This window comes from Amphiura filiformis, chromosome 7, assembly GCF_039555335.1.
Source record: "Amphiura filiformis chromosome 7, Afil_fr2py, whole genome shotgun sequence".
Lineage (NCBI taxonomy): Eukaryota > Metazoa > Echinodermata > Ophiuroidea > Amphilepidida > Amphiuridae > Amphiura > Amphiura filiformis.
The window spans coordinates 5,600,909-5,627,105 of NC_092634.1; the positions used below are offsets into that span (position 1 = coordinate 5,600,909).

At 35.7% G+C, this 26,197-nt stretch overlaps 1 protein-coding gene across 1 annotated transcript in view; it reads left to right on the forward strand.

The window, feature by feature from the left end:
- Nucleotides 1-16,077, forward strand: part of LOC140156581 (rho guanine nucleotide exchange factor TIAM1-like) — a 106,295-nt gene extending 90,218 nt beyond the window's left edge. The window contains 9 exon segments of the mRNA XM_072179519.1: nt 429-832; nt 4,117-4,239; nt 5,684-5,890; nt 6,400-6,600; nt 7,563-7,577; nt 11,626-11,740; nt 12,555-12,722; nt 13,441-13,525; nt 14,582-16,077. Of these exon segments, the coding sequence (XP_072035620.1) occupies nt 429-832; nt 4,117-4,239; nt 5,684-5,890; nt 6,400-6,600; nt 7,563-7,577; nt 11,626-11,740; nt 12,555-12,722; nt 13,441-13,525; nt 14,582-15,620 (2,357 nt within the window). The 3' untranslated portion in view covers nt 15,621-16,077.
- The last annotated feature ends 10,120 nt before the right edge of the window (nt 16,078-26,197 follow it).

Sequence of the window (26,197 nt, forward strand, 5' to 3'; positions counted from 1 at the left end):
TATCGATTCAAGTAAATTTTCTTCAAAATATGTCTCAGAATTTCATGATTTTACAGCAAAAAACTAAAAAAGGGAAAGAAAAAGGAAATAAAAAATGAATTTGTCGTTTCAGCTGACATTGACTTGAATGATTAGCTTTTGTTAGTTCATTTCATCTATTAATGACTAGAGGTTTAGTTGCTCAAAGCAATTCCGATCCATTATGTCAAGAGCAAAGACAACATGGCCCACAAAACAACTCTTTGTATTTTAATAATTGATTACCAAGTCATTCCCGGGTCTTCTTTTAATTTATAACTTGCTTCATGCAGATTGCTATAAACTTTAAGACAAACAAACTCTTCAAGTCATAGGTACAGCTTAGTAATTCTGTACCAAAAATAAGTTTTGATTTATAACATTTAAAAATATTCTTCCCAATTCCACAGACTTTGATGATGAAAATGATACCTCAGGTAATAGTAGCCTATCCTTCCGGGAACCAACCCCAATGAAACTAATGTACGATCCTGTTGAGGAAGAAACCGCCAAGAACCAAGCCAACATGGTCGCCAACCAAAAACCAGACAGCAACCCGCAAGAAATCGCTGATCTACTCAAAAATGCCGAACAGATCACAGAGTTTTGTCGGTTGAGAGATGACCAGCCATGTGATGAGGAGGTCGGAGGTCAAATAGAGAGTTCAAAGAGACAGCTTCAAGCAGCGCAGAAGTTACGTAAGGTGATCATGGAATTGATTGATACAGAGAGAACGTATGTGAAGGATCTAACCTGTCTTGTGACTAGATACCTGGAACCGTTACAGAATGAATCCTTCTTATCGGCAGATGAGGTAAGTTTCAGGGGTCTGTTTTATTAGGCTGTTCCAATTGAAATCTGTCATACCCCTGTGGAAGATTTAAAAAGGGTCTCCCACAGAGGGAGCATGGTTTTCAAATAGAATAAACAATTGGGTAACTTCTATTTGAAATACTCACTCCAGTTGTGGAAGATATACAGGGAATGTATGGATTTCAAACTAATGAACCCTATAACCAATTCCATTTGAAAAATATACTCCCTCAGTGGAAGACTTGTCTTAAATCTTCCACATGGGTATGACAGATTTTAAATAGAATAGCGCATTTTGTCTCTTAGCAAGTTAGCATTAATAAGTATATAAGGTGATGATTGTATTGAAAATGTACCATTTTCTTGCAGTGCAGAGTTTGATGTGAATCAGTAGGTCATGCTTTCAAGTATCCCAATTTATTTATGACTGTATAGTATACTAGGTATAGGCCTATATTTGTATAGGTACTAAAATAGTAGTGGAAGTATGACTGAATAGGTTTTTTTTGGCAATTAGTGTTTGTTCCAACAGAAGTAGATAGATGTATTCGCAACTGACAAGTATTTCTATATCAAGGAAACTGGTAGTTTATATGCCACCTACTGCCAGTGCATCATACAGTTGATGCACATTACCAGAGCATCATACAGTTGATGCACATTGTACACCTTCAGCACTCCATCAGATCACATAACCTTGCTGTGAAAGTTACCAGATCTAACTTGGTCAACCACAAGAGATCATTTGAACCCTTTTCTGCGGACATAAGGAATGCCCTTCCTGAACTTGTTGTTAACTAGGATATTGAATTGGTGACTCCTTTTGAAATCTACACCACTCCCTGTGTGGAAGATTAAGGTCATGTCTTCCATAGGGTGTATGGGTTTCAACTGGAATAACCCATTGCCAGAGTTACTCTGTAACTTTTCACTTTCATCAGACATCTTAGTTGATCACTTTTGAACAATAAAATGTCAATTGTCGTGTAATGTCCATACATGTACTATATATTCTCATTACGTTTCACTACCTGAAGAGAATTTATCAGAAATTGAATTCCCTCCTGAGGTTGGTATCTGTCAATGAGTTGACCAGATCACAAGGATATCATTATAGCTAGAGACAGTATACAACACATATGGGTCAATGAGTTACATAAATAGACCTTGAATGGTATTTAGTTACCTGGAAGTGAGTTTTAACTGAGGCAATTTGTGGTTAAATGTTGATCTCTCACTATTAGAGTTATTACCATCAATTTGGTTGAAAAAGGAGGCGAGACATGATCAACTCTGTTCAGGCAGTAAAACATAATGTATGCGTTACCCTATGTAATCTCTGCTGTTTTATGTTCAATTTCCTTGTGTGAAGTCCTACGAGTACACGGTGAGTTCCTCATTTCATATCGCTCATTTCTTTTGTTGTGTTCACTTTAACCTTTTGTGTGTTTGTGTTTAGTGTATGCCTGATGTTAAGGGGTTAAGATTGTTTGCTGGTTTTCTTCATGTTTGAACTGAATAGGCCTAGATATTACAGAGAATACGATGCACCTCCAGTGGTTGCTGTGGAGAGGCCAAAATACGCAGTGCATCATGGAAAAATGTTGACATCTGAAGCCTGCGAAATATGAATACAACTCGGGAACATACGTCATTGTGGGTTTATATGTCATTATAATGATGTTACATGCGAATGCGCAATAAAACAACAATTTACAACTACATTTTCTATAATCTATTGATCACAGGGAATCCTTTGTGGGGCTGTTTTCAGCCAATGCATCTTTAAGAAGAAGCAATACATAACTTGAAAGAGACCCAGCAAATATCTTACCTCTCACAATTCATAGAATCAATATGGACCACAATGGCCTCATCCCAATGGCATAGTTCAATAACCTCAATTAAACAATCATAGTGCAAAATTTGACCTTAAGCTGCATGGTATGAGTTTTTGTACCTTAATTTTCAAAGGTCACTCAAAAAATGTACAAATGTATTGGGGTTAAAGAACTGTGCCCTGATAGAGGAGCATGTAGTGGATCCTAGTGAATGGTGCTATAATTTCTTAAAATGTTCTTTTATCCAAGAAAAAGATGCCATTTTGTTTTATTGTCTTCGTAAAATTTCAAACAAGGTGTATGTGGATATAATAAAAGCATGACCTGGGCCTAATTTTGCATGGAATTCAGTGAAAATGCACTTAAAATGGGCTGCCATTGTTAATGTTACATAAATTAATCAATATTTTGTACACAATAAAAAGGAATGAAACTTACATTATTGAACATCTAGATGTTTTGATTTGTTCACAATCTTTTGGATGTGGACTGATTTTTTTTCATCATGCAATTATTGATCAGTTATTGATCAGTTATTGATCAGTTATTGATTTGTTGAATTCATTTAATATGGTGTTGTTGGGGCATGGACTATGGTGTATATTATTTATTCTGGAAAATATGTGGTGGTCATTTGCTAGAGTTGGTCAGAGAATTGTTAACATGCATTGGTTTAAAACTTTGAATGACCTTATTTTTTAATTATGCCATTTATTTTCAAACTTGAAAATGTTAACTAACATAATGAAATATCAGGATTTTTCCAATAATATTCAGACAAACTATCCATAAAAATATGTTTAATACATCAATTCTACTGTCTTATTTCAGTTATACTACATCTGTCTCTCAAAAAAAATCTGGACTCAAATCTTGTCTTTTCATAATCATATGAATATATGCCATAGAAGACATTACACTGTTTAGACATTGCTTTATAACCATTTTATTATGGCAAATGACCCATCTGGACCAAAATGGGGTGCGGGTGAGCAATTGTGGATCAACAAACAGAACTGACAGAAGATAGGGTTAAGATAAGATAAGCAGGAGCATACCCAGAAACTAGCTATTGGAAGGGGGGTCAGTGCACTCAGGGGGCTGAGTGGCTAAAATGTGACCAAATAAGGCTGATTTTTCATAAATCCTGGAGGCTGAAGCCCCAAAACTATCCCAATGGTCATCCCACTGATAAGAATATGGAAGATATGACCTTAATCTTCTACACAGGGAGTGTGAATTCACAATTTTAAATGGAGTCACCCATTCAGGTAACTCCATTTGAAATCTACACACCATGTGTGGAGGATTTAAAGTCAAGTCTTCCATAGGGGGCGTATAGATTTCAACCAGATATAGCCCATTCCTTTTTCAGTTGCTATCAACTTCCAATAAGCACTCATGTACTGATATCTGACAAGTATTATTTCTCATATTATTTCAGATTGATGCCTTATTTGGTAATGTGAAAGAAATCATCAAGTTTCAGTCCGTATTCCTGAAAGCTTTAGAAGATGCTACAACATTGGAGAACTTTGATACGCTGGAAGACCCTACTGCTTTTAAGGTAGATTTGTTTGTTAACCCCATGAGAACTACATGCCTATTGGTCAAAACAAGGTTTTCATTATCAATTGGACCAATCAGCAACATTGTTAGAATAATTTCACCATGCAAAAAAATTGGGGTGAATTATTTGCAAGGCTCCATTCTGATTGGTGATTAAAGTGAACATATCATGTAATTGACCAATCAGAGGCAATGTTAGATCGGCAGGTAGTGCTCAGTGGGTTAATTTCATGTGTGTTTGTATGTTAACTAACTTGATTTCACTCATTTCTACCACCATAACACAGAATCCACTCTTGCAAAAAGAAAATTTCAATCAAGTACAAGATGTTACGGATTTCTGATGTACTACAAAATATAAAAACATTCTAAAACTGAGCATTTTTACCCAAATTTGACCTCCATCACAGGTAGATTTGTCAAAACTTTGCCATTCTAAATATGTATACTTTGATATACTTTAGACAAAGTATACTTTAGACAAACAATTTAGCAGTTATGAGGCTCTTACGTTTCCATAATTCCAGGGTTAAGACCTGAGATGAATATACATCTCAGGTTAAGACCACCCTTAACAGAGAATATTGATAGCATTGAGTGGTGTATTTCTCTACCACATGGAATGCTTCAAACTACAGGTGGTCAATCTCGTCACACCTCTTTAAGGTGGTACTACACCCCCTGATAAATTTTGTGAATAATTTTGCAGTTTTCTCAAGTTTACACACTAAACAAACGTTATGTATATTATAGGGGCAAGGAATCCAATTACTTCACTGAAATTTTACTGATTCAAGATATGTTAAGAAATGAGGTACATTCTAGCGGTACCCCTTTTTTTATTATAAATAATGTACCGCTTGTCTTGAGTCACTAAAATTCCAGTGTAGTAACTGGATTCCTTGCCCCTATAATATACATAACTTTTGTTACTACTACTAGTGTGTTATTATTTTTTGAGAAAAATGCAAAAATAGTCACAAATTTATCAAGGGGTTTAGTACCACCTTAATAATTTAATTTGTGCCATTCAATTTGATGGCCAAATATTTTATTTCATTTATTTTTCCCCTTTAACAGAGAAACTTGATAGCTTGAGTGGCGCATTCCTCTACAGCCTGTATATCTGCCTCGAGTCACCGGCACTAGCTTTGATGTTCAGCATGTTCCGTGTTAGCTTAGCATTACTTGGTGTGTGTACATAGTTTTATGCACATGATCAATGTGCCGCATATGTACACACAAGAAATTACGCTAAACCAACAAAGCACACGCTGAACTTCAAAGCTAGTGCCGGTGACTCGCGGCAGATATACAGACTTTACCACATGGGATATTTCAAACTACAGGTGGTCAATCTGGTCACACACCCTTAAAAATGTAATTTTTGCTATCACTTTCATGTCAAAACATTAATTTCACTTCTTTCATTCCCTTCACAGAGAATCTTGATAGCATTGAGTGGCGCTTTCCTCTACCATATGGAGTACTTCAAACTGTACAGTTCATTCTGTGCATGTCATAGTCGAGCACAAAAGATTCTAGATCCCAGCAAAGGCAACCAGGCCTTGAATGACTTCTTAGATGCCAGGAATCCTAAGCATCAGCATTCATCGTCTTTGTCATCGTATCTAATTAAACCTATACAGGTGAGTTAGTTGTTGAACGGACTATATGTGACATGATCAAGGGGAATGAGTCACATGTCGACCCTGGTCGAAAATGAGTTTTACATATGTTTCTAAAGAGGATATTTAGAGCTTTTAGAAACTAAAAACCCCATGTTGATACGACTTTTATTTGCGAAGTTACGTCAATTTATCAATCGCTGAAAACAATAGAACAACAAAAGAATTTCTACACGGTCTTTGCCAATATCTCAAAATCAATATTAGCGACATCCGACTCATTTCCCTTGATCGTGTCACATATTAGTTATTGGCTTTTTGGTATATTTTTATATACCTCATATATAAATTCCCATCATCTGATTGGTTAAAAGTGGGGTCATTGAATTTGCTGTGCCCTCAAAATGAACTATGCTCAGTCATATTATTTATTGAACAATATCGGTATCACCCTTTTATGTGAAGAGAAAAAGACTTGATTGGTTAACTGCATGTTTTTAACCACATTTTTTGTGTATTTCAAATAACAGAGAGTGCTGAAATACCCTCTTCTCTTGAGGGAGATCCGCAGTCAACTGGATACTGAGAGCGATGAACATTACCATCTATCTGGCGCCCTCAAGGGAATGAAAGAGGTCGCAGATCACATCAACGACATGATGCGAGTCCATGAAGAGTACGGCGATGTATTTGATTCACTGGTGGCTCAGCAATATCATGTTAAAAAAGAGGTAAGGGAAGACTAGAATGAAAACTACCTGCCGATTGGCCAAAATGAATATTGTATCCAATTTTGAACCAATCAAGAAGGGTATTAATAAGATCATCTGCAAATGCAAGTTTGAACATAAGTAGTTTAAAGCCTAGTCATAATTGGCAACTGAAATGAGCATTTCAAGTTATCAACCAATCAGAAATGCTGTTAGATGACCAGTAGTGTCCAGGGGGTTAAAGTCCAGAAATATGTATAGAAGGAATTTTACAAGATTGTGAAATGAAGTTTAGAATTACTGTAGGTAATTTTTGGTCCATGTTAGTCAATTTGGGCCATTATTTGTTCTACTTAAAACTTGTGATATTAGTGAAGAAACAAAGATAGTATTGCATTTGCTCTGATATACGGTTGACCCTCCTCCTGTATTTGAGAAACGGAAACATGATTTCCATAGCCACTGATATATAGCCGATGTGCTGACTATCTGTTATTTAATCGACATATGCATGGCTTGGACGTTGCTGTGTAATTAACAATGAAAGATGCCATCATCAAATGGATCTGGCAATGAACTGATATGCGATGGTATGAAGCTTTGCCAGGTATAAGATAAATGAAGGTAGAGAAACGTTGAGTGAGATGTCTAAAACATATTCAACCATAAATGTCTTAGATATTGACGATTTCAACATGGGCATATCATAATATAGGATATAGGCCTATTCGTCAGTGAGTTCATTGTGATGGCAATTAGAATTAAACATCAACATCTCTTCAGAAACACATTTCAGTTCAGAATGGTTTTGGTATTTTTCTTCTAGTGTGTAGTTTATACTTATTTAGAATCTGTAGCAATTTTATGTTCCAATAGTAGAAACTTGATTTAAATCATCCCATTAAATTGTCTTTAATCTTTCTTCCCTCTTACCATTAATGAAACCTCCCTCACTCCATAATGGAATCTCTCAATTATAAAAGTTGGTTGGAACAAAGGTTAGTACTTCCTGTTCAAATCATCATATTGCTTTCACATCAGGCTGACATCACTACATTTTTAACAACTGACAGCCATATTAGCCCTTTTATATTAATTCTAGCTGCTAGCTATTTATGCTGTGATGTGCTTTTGTGCTACAATATATGCTGCAAAGCTGCTTTTTTGTTTATGTAAACCAAGTTTAATGTGTATCTACGATATTCATGTTATTGTTATTTTTTATAACTTTTCTAGTCATTCCAATGTTGAAACAAAACTTGTCAAAATTTGTGGGTTTCATGCCAGATAGGTTTCTTTCCCCTGCAAACTCAAAACGTTTTACAGAAAACATTTAAAATGATGGCGGGTTATAAAGAGGGTATAAAACATTTTGATAATTGAAAAACATTGTAGTGTTTTTCATAACCTTTACATAACCCCACATTTAAATGTTCTGAAAACTTTTTGACCAAACCCAAAACATGTTTATATTTTGTTTATAACGTTTTAAAAACATTTACGTTTTTAGCTGGGTGGATACTTTCAAATTTAATAATTGATCAGAAATTTCAGTGATACGAATCAGTAATAATTATCTAGACGCCAAAAGCCTGAAGATCAATTTTCATTAGAATATGGTTTTATTTGCTAATTACTTTTGAGTGAAAAATAACATGAAAGTTAAGTTTATAGCTGTATCTGTAACCAAGTTTGTGCTACATTATATATAGTTTTATTTCTGCTTTTGTTATGTATTATTTGTTGCTGTTTCCATATTAACTGCTTAGTGCCAGAAGTGGGTAAGTGTAATAGCTGCCCTGTGGCCATTTGGCAATTTACATACAGTGTATTGCACTCATCTTTAAGGCAGCTACACATGGCAGCTATTTCACTTACCCATTTCTGGCACTAAGCAGACAACATGTAGAAGTGCTTTAGTGTTTTGTTCTTCTGTTGTGTTTACATAGTGCTGTGTTATAGTACCACCTTTCAATTTCATATTTTATCATTCATATTAACAAATTTGGCTATTCCAGTTGAAAACCATATACCCCCTATGAAAGACATTACCTTAATCTCCCACACAGGGAGTGTAGATTTAAATGGAGTAACCCATTCAGGTAGCCCCATTTGAAATTTGCACTCCCTATGTGGAAGATTAAAGTCATGTCTTCCATAGGGGGTGTATGATGTTCAACTTGAATAGCCCATCCATATTAACAACCACAAACAGTTTCATTGTCACATTAACATTTATAGAGTCATTTGTAGGGTAATAGTTTTATCTAAAAACTCATCAATAAATAATGGCCTATAGAAGGTGCTGCTAATATGTAAACAAAAATGTTCTCCATATAAGATATCGTTATGAGTTTTGCAGACAGCTGAATCAGTATGTATCTTTTGTTCAATTCATGTTGCGCATGAATTATTTTTGAATCAGCGAACAAGGAAATAGAGCTTTAGCCCCAGAGGGCAACATATCAATTTTTTAACGGTGATCATCGTTGACTGCGCTGCACTGTTAGCTAACCCTGTATGCCGCCCGCCCTCCATTGCTTACTTATCATGCTGATCACAGTTCAAATATTGATTTGCTGCCCTCTAAAGCCAAAGTGTTGATCGTTTGTTCATTAATTTAAAATAATGGATGCGTAACATCAATTTAACAAAAAGACAAATCTGGATTCAGCCATCTGCCAAATTCATAACAATTTATAATGATATCTATGATCAAAATGGCTGAAATTGAGATGAGGCTGTGTTCAATATGTGACAAGTCACAAAAAACAAGATTGATTTATTATAAAAGTGCACTTTGTAAAGGCATAAACCACAATCCTCAGCACTTTACAGGAATGAGGTGTCTACTGTGACCTAAGGCTAAAGCCAAGCATTTTCCGCGAAAATCACGGAATTCGGAGATAAAGCGGAAAACGCATTTCTGAGAAAAAAATAAGCAAAAATGACCTGGAAAAAGGAAAAAAATACAATTGAAAAGAAATAAATAAAATACTAAATGAAATGGGTCTTCAAAATTCATCAAAATAAAGTAAAATCCGTCATAGATTTACCGTACAACGCCCCATTGCAGCCATGATACCCAATTACCCATCCCAACTTTGCAAATCGCAATGATCGTCACAAGATTCTTGTGAAATTTTAGCGGAGAAAAGCGGAATTTAGCATTTGTAAAGCAGAAAATTCTTGGCTTTACCTAAGGCACACCATATAAATCAGGGACTTGTAACTAAGAAACGCACACCTTATACATACCACAATAAACCTGTGCGTGATAACCACCAAGTACCGGCGGTGTTTGCACAGTATAGAGCAGAAGCAGAAGAAGCAGAAACCATCACAGCTGTGATTGGCTTCCTAGTTTGAGACAGAAATTTCAATTTTATATTTGGCAATGTAGAAATAATTTTTATTGCAATTTGATTTTATTTGCAATGTGCTGTTCCAGTTGAAATCCATATAGAAGACATGCCCTTAATCTTCCACACAGGTAGTGTGAGTTTCAAATGGGGTACCTGAATGGGTGACTCCATTTGAAATCTACATTCACTGTGTGGGAGATAAAGGTTATGAATGTGTGGATTTCAACTGGAATGTTGGTTGATATGGCATTGGTCACATATGTGAGAAACAGAAATCTAACTACAATGCTAAAATGCATAGATTAGCCATATGACACTAGCTAAAACAGTTTGTAATTGGTGGTAAATTAACTCTCTCCACGCGGGTGTCGACTGCAGACGACATGTTTCAATTTTTTTTTTTTAATTCAAAAATTTCAGAAATGTAATTATCATGACCATATTTGGAATCAGCATGAAAAATGCATTAAAATGAGTACAAACAAGCCTAGTATTGGTTCAGTAGTTAAAAGACAGCTCTTGATATTTTGAGAAAATATTTCAAAACTTGAACTTTTTTTCCGTTGAAGCGCATGGCTAGCAGGCAGAGCATTAAGCAGGGCCTACTAATTAAATTTGAAGACTGTGAAAGTGCAGGGTTGTTGGAAGACACTCACAAACTTCTATTTCCATTAATATCTCTCATATTTTAACTTGAACACATTTCTCTGTTTGAAGTTAATGTACACCACACCTTATTTTACTTTTAATTTGGATTTATCATTCTTAATAATTATTCTGGTTATTTCTTAACTAAACATTTTGTTTTTATTGAGGTAAAATGTTACACACCTAATTTCTTTTTATGTTAATAAATTTCAATCATCATAAGTTTAATGGTTTCAAATCACCCCATTATCATTATTAATCTTCATTCATGTAAAATGTTGTGTTCCAATGTATATTATGCAGCTCTACATCTTGTTATCAAAAGTCATGTGATTAGGTTTTTTGTTACCAAAAGGCTATTCCAGTTGAAATCCACATGGGCTGTAGATTTCAAATTGAGTCATCCATTCAGGTAACAACATTTAAAATTAACACTCACTGTGTGAAAGGTTAAGGTCATGTCGTCCATGGTGGTGTACGGATTTCATCTGGAATAACCCAAATTTATTTGCAGTCAAGTCATTGTGTATAACTATTCATACGTATTTGCAATTTTGTTTGTGGTTTTGTCCTTCCAAATTAAGTTCTCATAAGCTTATCAAAGTATGTCCAGTTTTAAGTACTTGTTTGTCTGCAACATCCTGTCAGTCAGAATGTGAAATTGTTTGCTCCAATTTTCTTTTTTCCTCAGAAATATTTACTTGTAATTTGTTTAGGCCCCCCTGCTTTTTATTTTGGTTGTCAAAGACCCAACTTTAGAAAATTTCTGCTGCACAATATAAACTAACCTAAATCAACCAATATGATATTGAAAGCAGGATCAACATAAGTCACTATACTTAAATCAGAATTTGAATTTTAATGTTTGGTGTAAAAGGAAGGTGCATACCCATTAAGAGGTGGGTTACAAATCTAAGACCCTGCATCTAAATGCACACATAATTCACTTTTGGCCAAATATAATTACCAAAATGTATGACATGTTTTAAGTTGGGAGAGGAATTCAACAGTTGCATTGCTTATTCCTATACAGGTTGCTGATCTTGCCATGGATGATCTAGTGATGTATAACATGGCTTCTTGGCTAAATGCTGAAGAGGAACTAGGCAAAGTGAAGAAAGGAAAAGAACCGGAAGTCATCATATTTGGTATGTCAGAGTTAGCCGTGACACTAATCAAAGACAACCTTGTCAGGAAATAGATGGGTTTAGTACAGATTGGTACTATCACTCACTGTTATCAAAATGATGAAACATATTGGATGGTTTCTCTCTGAAATCTTCATTTGCCCATTCGTAGTAGTGGATCCAAGGGGTGTTTGAGCCCCTCGTTATTTTTGGGCAATCAGCCCGTTTTTGACAAGTTTTGGGTCCTAACAGTTCCTCCGCTCCCCTGTAACTAGAGCATCCTGGATCCATGGTCGATTCATGGCTGTATATCTCCATATACCCACTTTTCCACTAAGACCTGTGTTCCTGCTTGTAACCCTCGGTAGGTGTTAGGGTCAAGTGGACGTTATAGACTGCTAATAAACAGACAGCACACCAACCGACAAAGTCCCTGTGCTTTGTATTACATGAGGATTTGTGTGTGCCGATCATTCTAACAACTTGCACATGGTGTTGTATGACTTTGTTTACCAAACAATATCAAGACTGCATAGAGTGTGTGTTACAAAGTAGTTAAATAGGTTAATAAGTCCATATCACTGTGCTGAATGTTGATGTGTCCAATTAGCACTCCCCCTGCAGGGCTTCTGCATTGGATGCATCAACATCTCAGCACATGTGCATTATTATTAGTTCTGTCTCAACAAGTGATATGCATTTATAAATCTACAATTCGACTCTTTTATCATACACATTCTTTATCTACTGGATGTTGTATTATCACTGTCAATACTTTGTTATTTTATTTCATTGTTCATTTATATATCACCTGTTTGTTATCATTCTTATATAGTCTTCAGACCAGCTGTGGTTATTATCTACAAAGAGAAAGGCAAGAAGAAGAAGATGTCAATAGTATCAGGAACCTCCTCAATGAAAGCACTACCTCCAGAAGATATCATCAGATATAAATGGATGATACCAATATCATTACTACAACTCAAAGACTCTAGCATTAGTGGTAAGTAATATTGTAGCTTATGGTGTGTTCAGTGGCAATGTTCTGCACCCATACCACCCCACCCCCGTGACAAAAATTTGCCATTTTGACCTCCACTCCTCTATACTATGCAGTTGTAGAGCTATTTTTGTGTAACTTTAGCATCTTTACAAAGCAGATCTATCTAGCTGAAAATAATTGCTTATTGTGATCTGAAATAGGTGTGATTTTCGTTTTTTGGACTATTAAGTTGGGCCCTTGTCCCTCTACATAGACTTGCCCTCCCCTGAAAAAAATCCCAATTTTGCCTCTGAGTGTATTTTGCTTGTTTTACCACATTTCATCAAATGACACTCCCATTAATTTGCACAGGTTCCCTTATTTTGTTTTCAATTAAGAATAAACTGGCTTAACATGGGTCGATAGTCAAGAAATAAACATATTTTGCAAGATCTGAATGTGTTCCGACCACTGAGATACATTTCGTCACTATCAATCAATATTAAACAGCAAATGAGTACAGAAAATTGAAATGGGAGAAATGCATTATGGGAAGTGTAAGACATCTTCTCTGATCAGGACCAATCAAATTATTTATTTATTATTATTGTATATCATTTGCTATTAACTTGAAGAAGAAAAATGTTACTTTTTTGAAGTTGCCATCAAACTGATTTTAATCAAGCAAAACTATCCGATATCTTTATTCAGTTGTTTTTTCTCTCTCTTCTCCTTACAGACTCGGATTACCTGAGCTTATGGGAAGTGATTCACACTAAATCTGATGGCAGAGCTCATGAAAAAGTCTTCCAATTCTCATGCAGGTATGTATTTGATATGTATATATGTGCATTATTTTTACTGGATTTCTTACTCGGATGTATCTTCTCCATAAAAAAATTCTGGAAATGTGAATTTTTTTTTTTTACATTTCCAGAATTGGATGATGATATTTAGTTATAAAAAAGCAAAGACATTTTTATGGGGTAATACCCCATAGCCTATTCCCCAGACAAACTCCCATTAATGTTTGATGCCATGCACAAGCGCTCAGGTGTCTTGCCAAGGCCCTATTTGATTTTCAGGATATTTACCAACACCTCTGTTACATTGTCTAAATGGACTTGTCTAATCCAGAACTTGGGTTGCCAGTCTCCTAATGAAGGTCAAAGTTGTGACTGGAAATCCATGTATGTATTTCAACTGGAATTGTATATTGGTGTATATTTTTATTGGTAATTTTATTGAATCTGACTAGTGAAATCCCACAAGTAGAAGTTTCAAAGACTGATTTTTACTTCTATCTGTATAATATAAAAACAGGGAAAATCTGTTCCAACTGACCAGTGGGGAACCAAAGGATGGATCCAAAAGGATACAGCAGTGTCACACTAGCAATGGATAAAATTAAAAACAGGGAAAATATAACACAACATCCAATGGGGGAGTAACATAAGACATATAAACAAACAATAAAACATATAAACAAAGTTAAAAACCCGACGTTTCGAAAAGACAAAACTTTTCTTTCTCAAGGGATAAAATAACGAGACCTGCTCTCAGTATAGTGGATACCAGCTGTATATTATCTGTGTAATAACCAGACACATGTTATGGGCACTTATTAATGGGCTTTGCATTATCTGAGAAAATGCATTTTATGAGTTTGAGTTCTAATTTAAAGTTTGATTTAGAGTTAGAGAACTGCATTTAAGCGTTAGAGTTCGATTTAGAGTTAGAATTACAAGTTGGAATTAGAGTTGCATTTTAGCATTATCTATGTATCAAACTTTCACTTTTAATTAAAAAATATGGTGGCTTAAAAATATTATAATGAATGAAACATGACTAATTCATAGTGTTTCTGTGTCTTCTTACAGTACCACTGATCTCAAGAACACCTTCATCAAAGCCATCAGACAATGCCTGCGTGACTACAACCGTATCAAGAACCAGCCCAATGCTTCTAAATTCAATAAGTCTAAGACTTATACCCCATACGGTGGCAAACGATTTGAGGGACTCTCCAGACCCAAACGCACCTTGCGGAAATCACTGAAATCAAGCGAGGGCGGTTCTCAGGGAAGTGATGAGCGATCAAGTGAGACAGGTTCACGAGAAGATGAGTCCATGGAGACAGACTCCAATAGCACTGGTACAAGGTTGAGCATGTACAAAGCTTCTGATATGTTGGATCCGTTCCGTTACCGTAGAAGCGATTCCATGGGATCAAGAGGTTCCAGAGGATCAAGAGGCAGCAGAGGTTCCAAAGGATCAAAATCATCAAGGAAGAGCTCACTACTTAACACCAATAGCAATAACAACATTGAAACTGACTTTGTCGCAGATGCTGACATCCCTGCTGAATTCTGTAGATCTGATTCTATCCCTGCCGAATTCTGCAGGTCTGATTCTAACCAATCCGATGTGTTTCTGCCCGATACACCGCGTAGTTTACAATCTGAAGATACGCCCCGCAGCTATCTATCTGACGATACGGAATGTAGCACATTACTTGGTACACAGGTATTAGCGGATGATGAGTTGTTATGTGCAGAAATTGCTACATCAACCTCACCAACGGCCGAGGAAATAAACCAAAGACTTCAAGCTCTTGACTTGAGTTTAACCCCTGACCCTGCAGACGAAAATAAAACATTTGATGTTAACCACAGCTCAAAGTATCCAGGTGATATTGCCTCGATTAACAGAACTTTGTATAAAAGTCCTTCAGTTGACGAGTACTTAGAAGGTGCCAACATGCCAAAGCCATCTTCTTTGTATGACAACTTAGATAAAATCGGTCTGGATCCATCAATAGAGAGCGCTTTACTTGTTGAACTGGCATCCAAGTTGAGAAACAACTCTCCCAATGGAAGCGAACAAAGCGGGCAAAGCTCCTCCTCATGTGAAGTGTGAAATATTGGACATTGAGATTTTTATAAAAAAAAGTGAATTTTCAGTATTGTAAAATTGTGCTATTCCAGTTGAAATCCATACACCCCATATGGAAGACATGACCTTAATCTTGCCCATTTCCAATGGGGTTATCTAAATGGGTGACTCCGTTTGAAATCTACACTCCCTGTGTGAGAGATTAAGGTCATGTCTTCCATAGGGGGTGTATGGATTTCAACTGCAATAGTCCATTAAAGTCTCTTCTTGTAAATATTGGATCTGATATAAGATAATCTTTTAATGTAAAATACAAGTTATAGATGTATCATAATATTATTTTTGGTTTGATAACCATTTTAACAAGTCTTGATTGCATTTTTGTTCACTGCTATAGAGTTGTGTGTCCAGGCTATTGTAGATAATAATCACCTTAAATTAGGGAGGACAGTTTTATGGTCTACTTAGCTTAGCAATGCTTTGCTGTCTTCGATAATGGTTCATGTACGCTAGAGCGTTCGATAGGAACAAGCGAACAGTATACAACTTTGCTAATATCTATCGGAGCGTTCAGCAGAGCAGCAGGATTATAAACACGGTTGATGGTAAAATCAATTTCCTTTGTGTTCAGTAAGTACATAACGACCCACTCATCAACTACTCAAGTGGTCATTAAATAAGCATGTGTGTAAGTTTATGTTTACATAAAGTGGTGTAATTAAGTTTCAAGGGGTTGTTAATTCAAGCATGGTCGTAAAATTGATTCGATCGATATTTTGGTCAATGCTTTGTATCGGAGCAGAGTTGTCAATTGAGCGGAGCCTAAAAGAGTTTGCTACAGGCTTTAATGGGTTTGGGCTTTGATAAAAGCCAGGTACCTCTCCGATACAATGCGCTATCGAAGACAGCAAAGCATTGCTGAGCTCAGTAGACCATAAAAACTGTCCTCCCTTATGTTAAAAAGATATTCAGTCATTTAATTTTGACACCCAAAATGTAAGACCAACTTAGGCGACGAAAAATAAAACCCTATTTACAAGCAGACAGACTTATAGTAGGAATTCCATTTGAATGAACGCAGCTTTCAACAGCTGTTCTCGATCCAACCACAATCGTATATCGCGTATTTCAAACAACAACGCAAACGCACGACCTTAGATACAATGGTAACCAATCACGGGTGCGTTGGCATGGTTGGATTCTGCGTTATTCATGCTCACATCACGCACAGTTGCACACGCTGGCGTACATCGCAGTGTACGTAAATGATAATCACACTATTGAAAGCTGTGTTCATTCAATTGGAATTCCCACTATAGTTGGGTCTCGATCGGTTAGGATTTTTTTCTTTTCCTGGAGGCAAAAATGACCCTATAAAATAATATCACCAAAAGCTTTAAAAATCTTTCAAAATTTTGATGATTTTTTTGCAATCAAATTTTGAGATGATTTTTCAAAAACTTTCTGTCAATATCAATAAACTTTGGCCAAAAAATAGCTGATTTTACATGACTCTAGCAAAATTTGTCTGAAAAAGACTCTCCCAAGATCAGTCCCAGAACAACGCCAAATATGGATTAAAAGACCTTTGACCTTGGATGTACAACAGCATGTTATGATCTAATGGGAAACTGTGCACATCAACAAACACCATTTCTATCAAAAAGGCAACGGCCGATATAATTTGAAACCACATAAATTACTAGAGTTGGTTCTTCTCTTGGATTTGGACCAAGCTTTAGAATATCGAATGTTGCGTTTTGAAAACAAACCAGAAATTTATCACCCATTGTAAAAGATATGGAACATGTACCGAATACATGTACATACATTGGCTGACCTTGTGGATTTCCTGGCCCAGCCATGCTAACCACATAAGGAGATTATATGATTAAGCTAGTGCAGCTATTGTCATAGCAGGGTATTATTATGTAATACTCCTGATCCATATTTGGCGTTCTCTTGGACTGAAGATGCAAAATATGGGACAGTCGGGCCAGTAAAAGGGTTTTTCTGTCGCCATATCAATATTTTGAAAGAAAAATTTGTGATTACAAAAATAAACATTACATGTGCTGTTTATCCAGTTGAAATCCATACACTCCCTATGGAAGACATGACCTTAATCTCCCACACAGGGAGTGTAGATTTCAAATGAAGTCACCCATGCAGGTAGTCCCATTTGAAATGCACACCCCCTGTGTGGGAGGCTATAAGGTCATGTCCTCCATAGGGTGTGTGGATTTCAACAAGACTAGCCCATTGTGTGTTTAGTATAGGGCTGCCTTTTTACACAAGCATTATTTTTTTGACATTGTTCACCTTTCTCCATGAATTAACCCCTATTGAAAGTTCTGTATTTTACAGCAGTTTATTATCGACAGAAAATCATTAAAACACATTTCTAGGCTTTTTGTGAACATTTTGGTATCAAAAGCTCTCAATTTATGTTTTTTATTTTGCTGGCGAAATGACTGTATATCACTTTATATTTTATTAATGTTTGGAAATATGGCAATCTTTAAGTGTCGTGTGCTACTTGTGTGAAATGGGCTATTCCAGTTGAAATCCATACACCCCTATGGAAGACATGACTATAATCTCCCAAACAGGGGGTGCAGATTACAAATGGAGTCACCCATTGGGGTAACCCCTATTGGAAGTTCTGTGTTTTTACAGCAGTTTATTATAGACAGAAAATCATTAAAACACATTTCTAGTTTTTTTGTTTGTTTTAATTATATATAATTATTGTATATTACATCCAGAAAGAACTTCTTGAGTATTCTATACCCACATACAGGGCTTTTCCAGTTTTAATCCACACACCCCCTATGATAGACATGATCTTATTCTTATACACAGGGAGTGTGAATTTCAAATGGGATTCCATTCTAAATCTACACTCCCTGTGTGGAAGATTAATGTCATGTCTATCATAGGGGGTGTATGGATTTCAACTGCATTAGCCCATTGCATCATACACTTTCCAAAATGTTGTGGTTAGAATTTTGTCAGTTTTTGTTGTTGCTCCATTTTATACAGGTCATGTAAAAATTGCAAAGAAAATGTGACAAAATTAGAACAAATTGGCATGATTTTGATATAGGCAATATATATATTATACAAGGCTGCAGCTACATACAAACAGTAAGCTTTATTTATTTGAAACTGCTACCACATTTACTCTGGGCAAAAATTATCATTGACTTAAATTGTGTTTTGTATTACGTCCCGGGATTAACATAAATTAATTTGTGCAGTTTAGTGTTTACACTTAATTCAATTCTGGGAAAGTCAATGCTGTTTGTTTGGTTGGTGATATCCAGAAGCAGAGAAAATGTCTTACCCTTCCCAGAATCCTTTGTAACATGATATATCACCTCATTATCAAATGACACTCCCATTACAACTGTACCAGTTCCCTTTGTTTTCATGTTGAGAATACCTAAACATGGGTCGATAGTCAAGAAATAAACATATTTTGCAAGATCTGGATGTGCTCTGTTCATTGAGGTACATTTCACCAACCCATGTTGCACTAGATTGCAAATCAGTACAGAAAAATGAAATTGGCCACTTGTTACAATCAATGAGCACAAATTCAACAATATGTTTGTTTACATTGGTGAAAAGTCATAGTTAATGATGATTTATTCAAATTCACATCAAATGAGCGATGATCCAAGTCATCATTGAATTACAACTTCCTGCATTATGATTGATTATGACTCTACCTACCTGTTTACACTTATAATGCAAATAAAATCGATTACGATTTTACTGAAATTGATTACGACTTGTTGTAAATGGTGTGCATATTACTACGTTGGCACTCACGAGTTGAATCTTTTCTTAGAGAGGTCACAACTTTTGGCATATGCAGTTCTCTTGGGAAAGATTGGTCACAGTAAACCCTCTCACAATTTGTATTTACAAGATTTTAAAAAATGCGATCTAATCAAGACTAAGGTGGAAATTAAGAGAGTCCAATGCCCAATATAAGGAGCCAAAAATCTACAAGGAAAATGACTTTGTAAACATTTATAATGCTGCAACTTAGTTACTGGGCAAATTGATGATAATTACTCAATTCTCAGAAAACCTTCTATGCATCAAGTTTTATCTCAATTGTTTTCTGAAGGCAGTGATGTGATTATTATACCCCACATAATCGCAAATTGACACGACAGCTTCATTCCAATTCAATTTATTTCATCCAAAACGGTCCTGTGATACACCTTCCCCAATCAAACACATTTGCATTTGATCATCTTCTACTCTGCCCAAGAAAAAATCATTATAATATCAAATCTAAACACCATGCCATGGAATTCACCATATCACGTCCAAGCTCACATTGGGCGCCCCCATTCCTTTTTTAAAGGAATTTTTGTGATTATTATCAAGTACTCTATATTATCCCCATTGGCATTACTATCTTTTTTCTAACAGTGCCCATGATTGGTTAATTGCATGATATAATCTTCTGATTGACCAATCAAAATAGACCTTATAGATAGTCCAACTGAGCATTCTTACCATATCTCTGATTGGCTCAATACATGATATAGTCCTCTTTGTAACCAATCAAAATAGCTCTTAGAGGCCGATAATTTTGACAGTAATGCCCATGGGGTTGAGCAGCATCTAGATTGTGCATGAACCAGGGGGTAATCAAGTTTGGTTTGGGTAGGGATAAGCTGCTGAGAATTTGAAAGTGGACTCATCCATATACTAATTTTCCAAGAAATTTGGACCCATTGCTAAACAAGTTTTCTCAAATTTGTTGGTTACAGGTAGCCAAAATTGGGCTAATTTTTGTTTTAAAATTGAGAATATTTTGAAAAAAAATGACCCATCGATATACCTAAATTGACTTGAATAATAGGTGATTTAAATTTGACCCATGTTCAATGCGGCACATCCCCGTATAGCCATTTGTACTGAGTACCCCCTTCCGCATGAACTTCAAATCGATTTATAAGTGCATCATGATTCCAACATTGCGAATAATGTGTTATAATGTAATGACTGCAATGTTTGAATCCTATTTTTGTAGATGGAATAAAATTAATAATCTTTTTAACAATATATTGCTCATTATCATGTATAAATATGTATTAATTTCTTAACTATTTCTTATGTAAATTAAGGTTTCTATTATTAATAATATATTGAGCTTACAACATATTTTTGTGCAATAAGAATAACACAAGGCTTACATGGTGGAATAAGAATAACGCAAGGCTAACATGGTGGATTTGTTACTACTGATTACTATTAATAGAAATTAGTTACCTGTCTCACTGTGATCCACCACATGTTCATCTATCAGGGCACAGTCCATTAACCCCATTACATTTGTACATTCATTGAATGACCTTAGAAAAATTGGGTACAAAAACTCACACTCTGCAACTTGAGGTCAAATTTTGCACTATGATTGTGAAATTGAGGTTATTGAACTATGCCATTGGGATGAGGCCATTGTGGTCCATAGTGTATGGTTGATTTGATCTGCACAAAGTAATAAAAGTCAATAAAAGTAATAAAAGTCAATATGAGAGAAATTTTGCTGCCCTCCCTTAAATTAAACAATGCAATATTTCCATGTCATTTTTACCAAATTCTAACATAGACTACATATAGCTCATAATATTGCAAGTTCGAAACATCACACTCCCAGTGATTATATTGCAAGTCGTGTATATATGACATTGGCGGCCATTTTGGAGTGAGAGAAAACATTTACAATTACCTCATTAACATTTCAAGTGATTATTCCTTATAAGCAAGCAAGCAACAGACCTGAAACTTTTCCTCTTTTCAGCTGATTTCCTCTTTTTTTATTCCTGAAATTTACGTGTTTTCTTTTATTTTCAGCCCAATTTGAGCCATTTTACCCCAATTTTACGCTGTTTTTCAGCATTTTTTGAGTATGTTCAGCTTTTTTTATAAACACCCTGTTTCAGGTCTGAAGCAAGCAAGCAAGACCAATAGAGCAAAACTTCACCCTGACTGTGACTCCAGCCAGGAGTGTTGACCAGTACAACTACCAAGTACAAAGAGCCTTATGAATGATTGCAAATGTTGCAGTGACATATGTAGACTAAGCAATATGAAACTGTTCAAACATACCTATAATTATTTGGATAATATTCAGTTCTTTGTCTCTTTTCATTATGTAAATAAACAAAAAGAAGCAATGTCCATATCATGAAATCTATGCCAATTTTGATACTTTATAGTATTTAAAGGGAAAAAAATGGTATTTCAGTTGCATGCTTAGTTAGCAATCACTTAACTCCCTGAGCACTACCTGCCAATCTAACATTGCCTCTGATTCGTCAATTACGTGATATCTTCACTTTAATCACCAGTCGGAATGGAGCTTTGCAAATAATTCACCCCAATTTTTTTGCGTGGTGAAATTATTCTAACAATGTTGCTGATTGGTCCAATTGATAATGAAAACTTCTTTTTGACCAATAGGCAGGTAGTTCTCATAGGGTTAAAGTTTGAATACCCTGCAACTTATTTCCAAAACTAGGCCTAAATGGTGTTTAAAATAAGCCAAAATTCTCACAATTAAGGTTTTAATGTTACACTGCTCCACATTATTAGACTTTTTAAAGACTGGGGCCAGGACTCAGGAATCAACAACAGGTATTTGCCAAATTTCAGTTAAAATTGATATATTGAAGTCAGCATTGAATCCATCTTACCGACTTGAGTTATATTTCACAGGGCTGTCTATATCAGTGAGCCCACAGTGATTCTCACATGGCTTTTTGCACCACCTCATTTCTAACACTGACTAGATGGATTGGCTATGGCAATGCAACCATTTTATGTATACTTTTGATTATATCAACCATTTTGCAAAAAATATCAGGAATTTTATCAAAATATAATATTTTCTACTTTTGTTCACTGCTTACAATTGCCACCTTTTATTCCTGTCTTCCCATTATATATGGTTTTAGAAACTTGCTGAAAATCATTTACCGCATTTCAAGACAAAATATTCCAATCACATGAAATTATGAACAAGCTTGGTAAGTTTCAAAACTACTTTTCTAATGTCTTTCTAGGCACCCTATATTACGCTGATACCATATGCAATTTCAGCACTATTAACAATGGGCTATTCTTGTTGAAATTCACATACCCCATGTGGAAAACATGTAATCTCCCACATAGGGGTGTGTATATTTCAAAAAAGCAAACAACTTTTTGTCTTATATTTGTTGAAATCAGTTTGTCCTTTGGAAGAGTGGCAGGTTTTTCTTGTAATTTGAAGAAAACTCAAACATTGATGTTTGGTGACAAAGAACAGGAGTTGTTTTCTTATATAGAAAAAATGTCGTACCTAGTTCTTGCTGTGTATTTGTAATGATTGATGATAATTTTGTCTTGTCTGTTGGTCATGGTGAAAGTTTAATTGTCATGTGATTTGGTTCTTTTGGGTGGACACACACTTGGGTCCTAATGGGACCAGGCTCAAACAAAATGCTTAAGCCAAGCCATAAAAGCCTATATAAGCATGCTGGCCTATATGAAGAGAAAAGAAAGATACAGGCCTGAGGAAAAGGAAAAGAAAGACCACTCCCAACAAATCAAATTGTGCCCATCCACCACAAACTAGTCGTAAAGTCGGCATTTTCCATTTTGAGATACAATCAAAAACAGTATATGGATTTCTATGTAAAGTATATTAGGAATATGAACTTTAATGAACCATAAACTTCACTTTCAGATGTCCGATGAAGCCGGTTGAGGTGTCATTTTAAAGCTGAAAGTGCACTCTTTCAAAATCTGCAATAAACAGAAAATGACCTAGGGCCGACTTTACTACCACTTCGTGGTGGATGGTCACAATTGTACAATTCTGCTCTCAGTCCTTGGGTCGAGATATGAGAAATTGTAAATTCTTATTCCATGCCCCAATACAAAGGCTTTAATTGTCATGTGGTTTGATTAGTTCAATCTGGATTTTAAGGGGCTACTACTCCCCTGGCCAATTTTGTGCCTATTTTTGCATTTTTCTCAAAAATTACAGCGCATTGGTGACAAGTAAGATATGTATATTATAGGGGCAAGAACTACAACTATTCCACTGGAAATTCAGCAACTCAAGGCAAGTAGTTATTGATTTATTAGTCAAATATTGGTTTTCCCTCATTTTTGACTGTAACTCCACCACTGTTGTCTGTGCTGAAATAAAATGTCCATTGCAGTAGTTGTAATTCTTGCCCCTATAATATACATATCTTACTTGTCACCAATGCTCTATAATTTTTGAGAAAAATGCAAAAATAGGCACAAAATTGGGCAGGGGTGTAGTACCCCCTTAAATCAAATTATTTCACATGAATGGACTTTTCCAGTTGAAATCCTTACACCTCCTATAGAAAGACATGACTTTAATCTCCCACACAGGGATATGTGAATTTCAAAATAATGTTACCTGAGTGGGTGACTCCATTTGAAATGTACACTCCCTGTGTGGGAGATTTAGGTTATGTCTTCCATATGGGGTGTATGGATTTCAAATGGAATAGCGCAAAGTTGGGTAATACAAGTGTATAGGTGGAAATGGTATCTAATTCACCCATTGCATGCATGAATGGGAATTGAACCTGTCATATAACATTGCGTAAAGTTATGTAATTCTTCCTTTCATGTCTTGCCCGTTTAAAGCTCCCCTTGCACCATGGCGGAACCATGCAATAGGTGAATATGTTAATTTCTTGTACATGTAAAGTGTGACCAGGGTGTCAATGTAAAGGGGAGTATTGTAGCTATCCAGTGATATGCAACACAATATGAATATGTCACAAATAATTGGAGATACAGATGCTTGAAAAAACTTTCCAAACTTTTGTTGAGGAGTGTACAATTATATCTGCTGCATTTCTGCATTTTTGTATTATTATTGCATTTTATGTGTATATTTCAAACTTTTTTTTTCTTGGTTTTTTTTTGTCTTTCATGTTGTACTTTGTGCAGTCATATGGTGCTTTCTTTTTTAGAAATTCTTGATTGTAAATGTTGACAAAGTTATCTTATAGACCTATACTATGATCAGCTTTAAATAGGCGAGAATTATTTGGTTTTTGTTACTGCGCGAGTCAGTAAAGTTCCAACTTACGCACACGAAAATTAACAAAAGCGCGCATCATTCACGCAAAGCGCAGTTCGTGTACGCGTAGGTGCCGCGCCCAGCTGTGTGTGTGCGCCTTTTTATATCAATCCACGATGTTATGAGTCCCGCCTATTACGAGCTGATCAGAGTATATGACATTTTCTTCCACACTAGGCCTGTATGAAATGCATAGCTTTGAGGAAGGTAGACATACACAAAAAATCATGTTGCATACTTAATGATCTGCATGGTGGGGATAGGCAACAACATAAAATAATCCAAGTTTTGAGATATTTTCTCAAAATATCAAGATCTATCTCAAGAACCACTTAACCAATACTAGGCTTGTTTGTACTTATTTTATGCATTTTTCATGCTGATTTCAAATACTAGTATTGTCATGAAAATGTCAAATTCTGATATTTCTTTTAATTTTTAAAGACAATTTGAAACTTGTCATCTGCAGACAACACCCATCCTCGTGGAGAGAGTTAGGGAACAAACCAAAAGATTAATGACATCCTATAGAACATAACTAGTTTCCTTTCATAGCAGACCCTCTCCGTCTGTAACAATGCCAGAAGTGGCTCAAAATATGATTGATGTTTAATAAGAGCATAGGCAGGCCTGTAACCAGGGGGCAAGGGCGGCGAATGCCCCCATACCAAAACCCCATTTACAAGCATAGCAAGTGAAAAAATACAGGGGTTTTTTTTAGCCCTTTTTTAGTCAAAAAAGTCAACATTTTGAAAAAAGTCCACTTTTTCAAAATCCGCCCCAGTCCACTTTTTTAAAATCAGACCCCCTCCCCCCGCCCGCAAATAAATCCTGGTTTTGGGCCTGAGCATATAATCAACATTTATAACCCCTATCCTCCTTTATGACACTAGATTCATTTATAGGACATCATCAATCTTTTGGTTTGTTCCCTTAGCTTGTGTTTTGTGTAGCAATTTACTTTGAATACCCATGCCTGGTATCCCATATCTTAACTTTCTCTGTAAGCACTAAGATCCACAACATGCTCATCTATCAGGGCACATTTCTTTAACCCCAATACAGTTGCACAGTTATTGAATGACCTTTGACAATTTTGGTACACAAACTCATACTCAGCAACTTGAGGTCAATTTTTGCTCTATTATTGTTTAATTGAGGTTATTGAACTATGGCATTGAGATGAGGCCATTGTGGTCCAGCATTCTCTTCTCTTTTGATAGAATTCTTCCTCTTCATTAACTTATTATTAGTTGTCTTTCATTATATAATATATAAGATTTATTTAAAAGCTTTATGTAGCTTGAAGTTCAACAATTTAACAAGCTTAGATGAGAGAGAGAGTACATATAGTTTGTTTGCTAATAATGCAATTGGGTTATTCCAGTTGAAATCCATACCCCCATGGAAGATATGAACTTAATCTCCCACACAGGGATATAGATTTCAAATG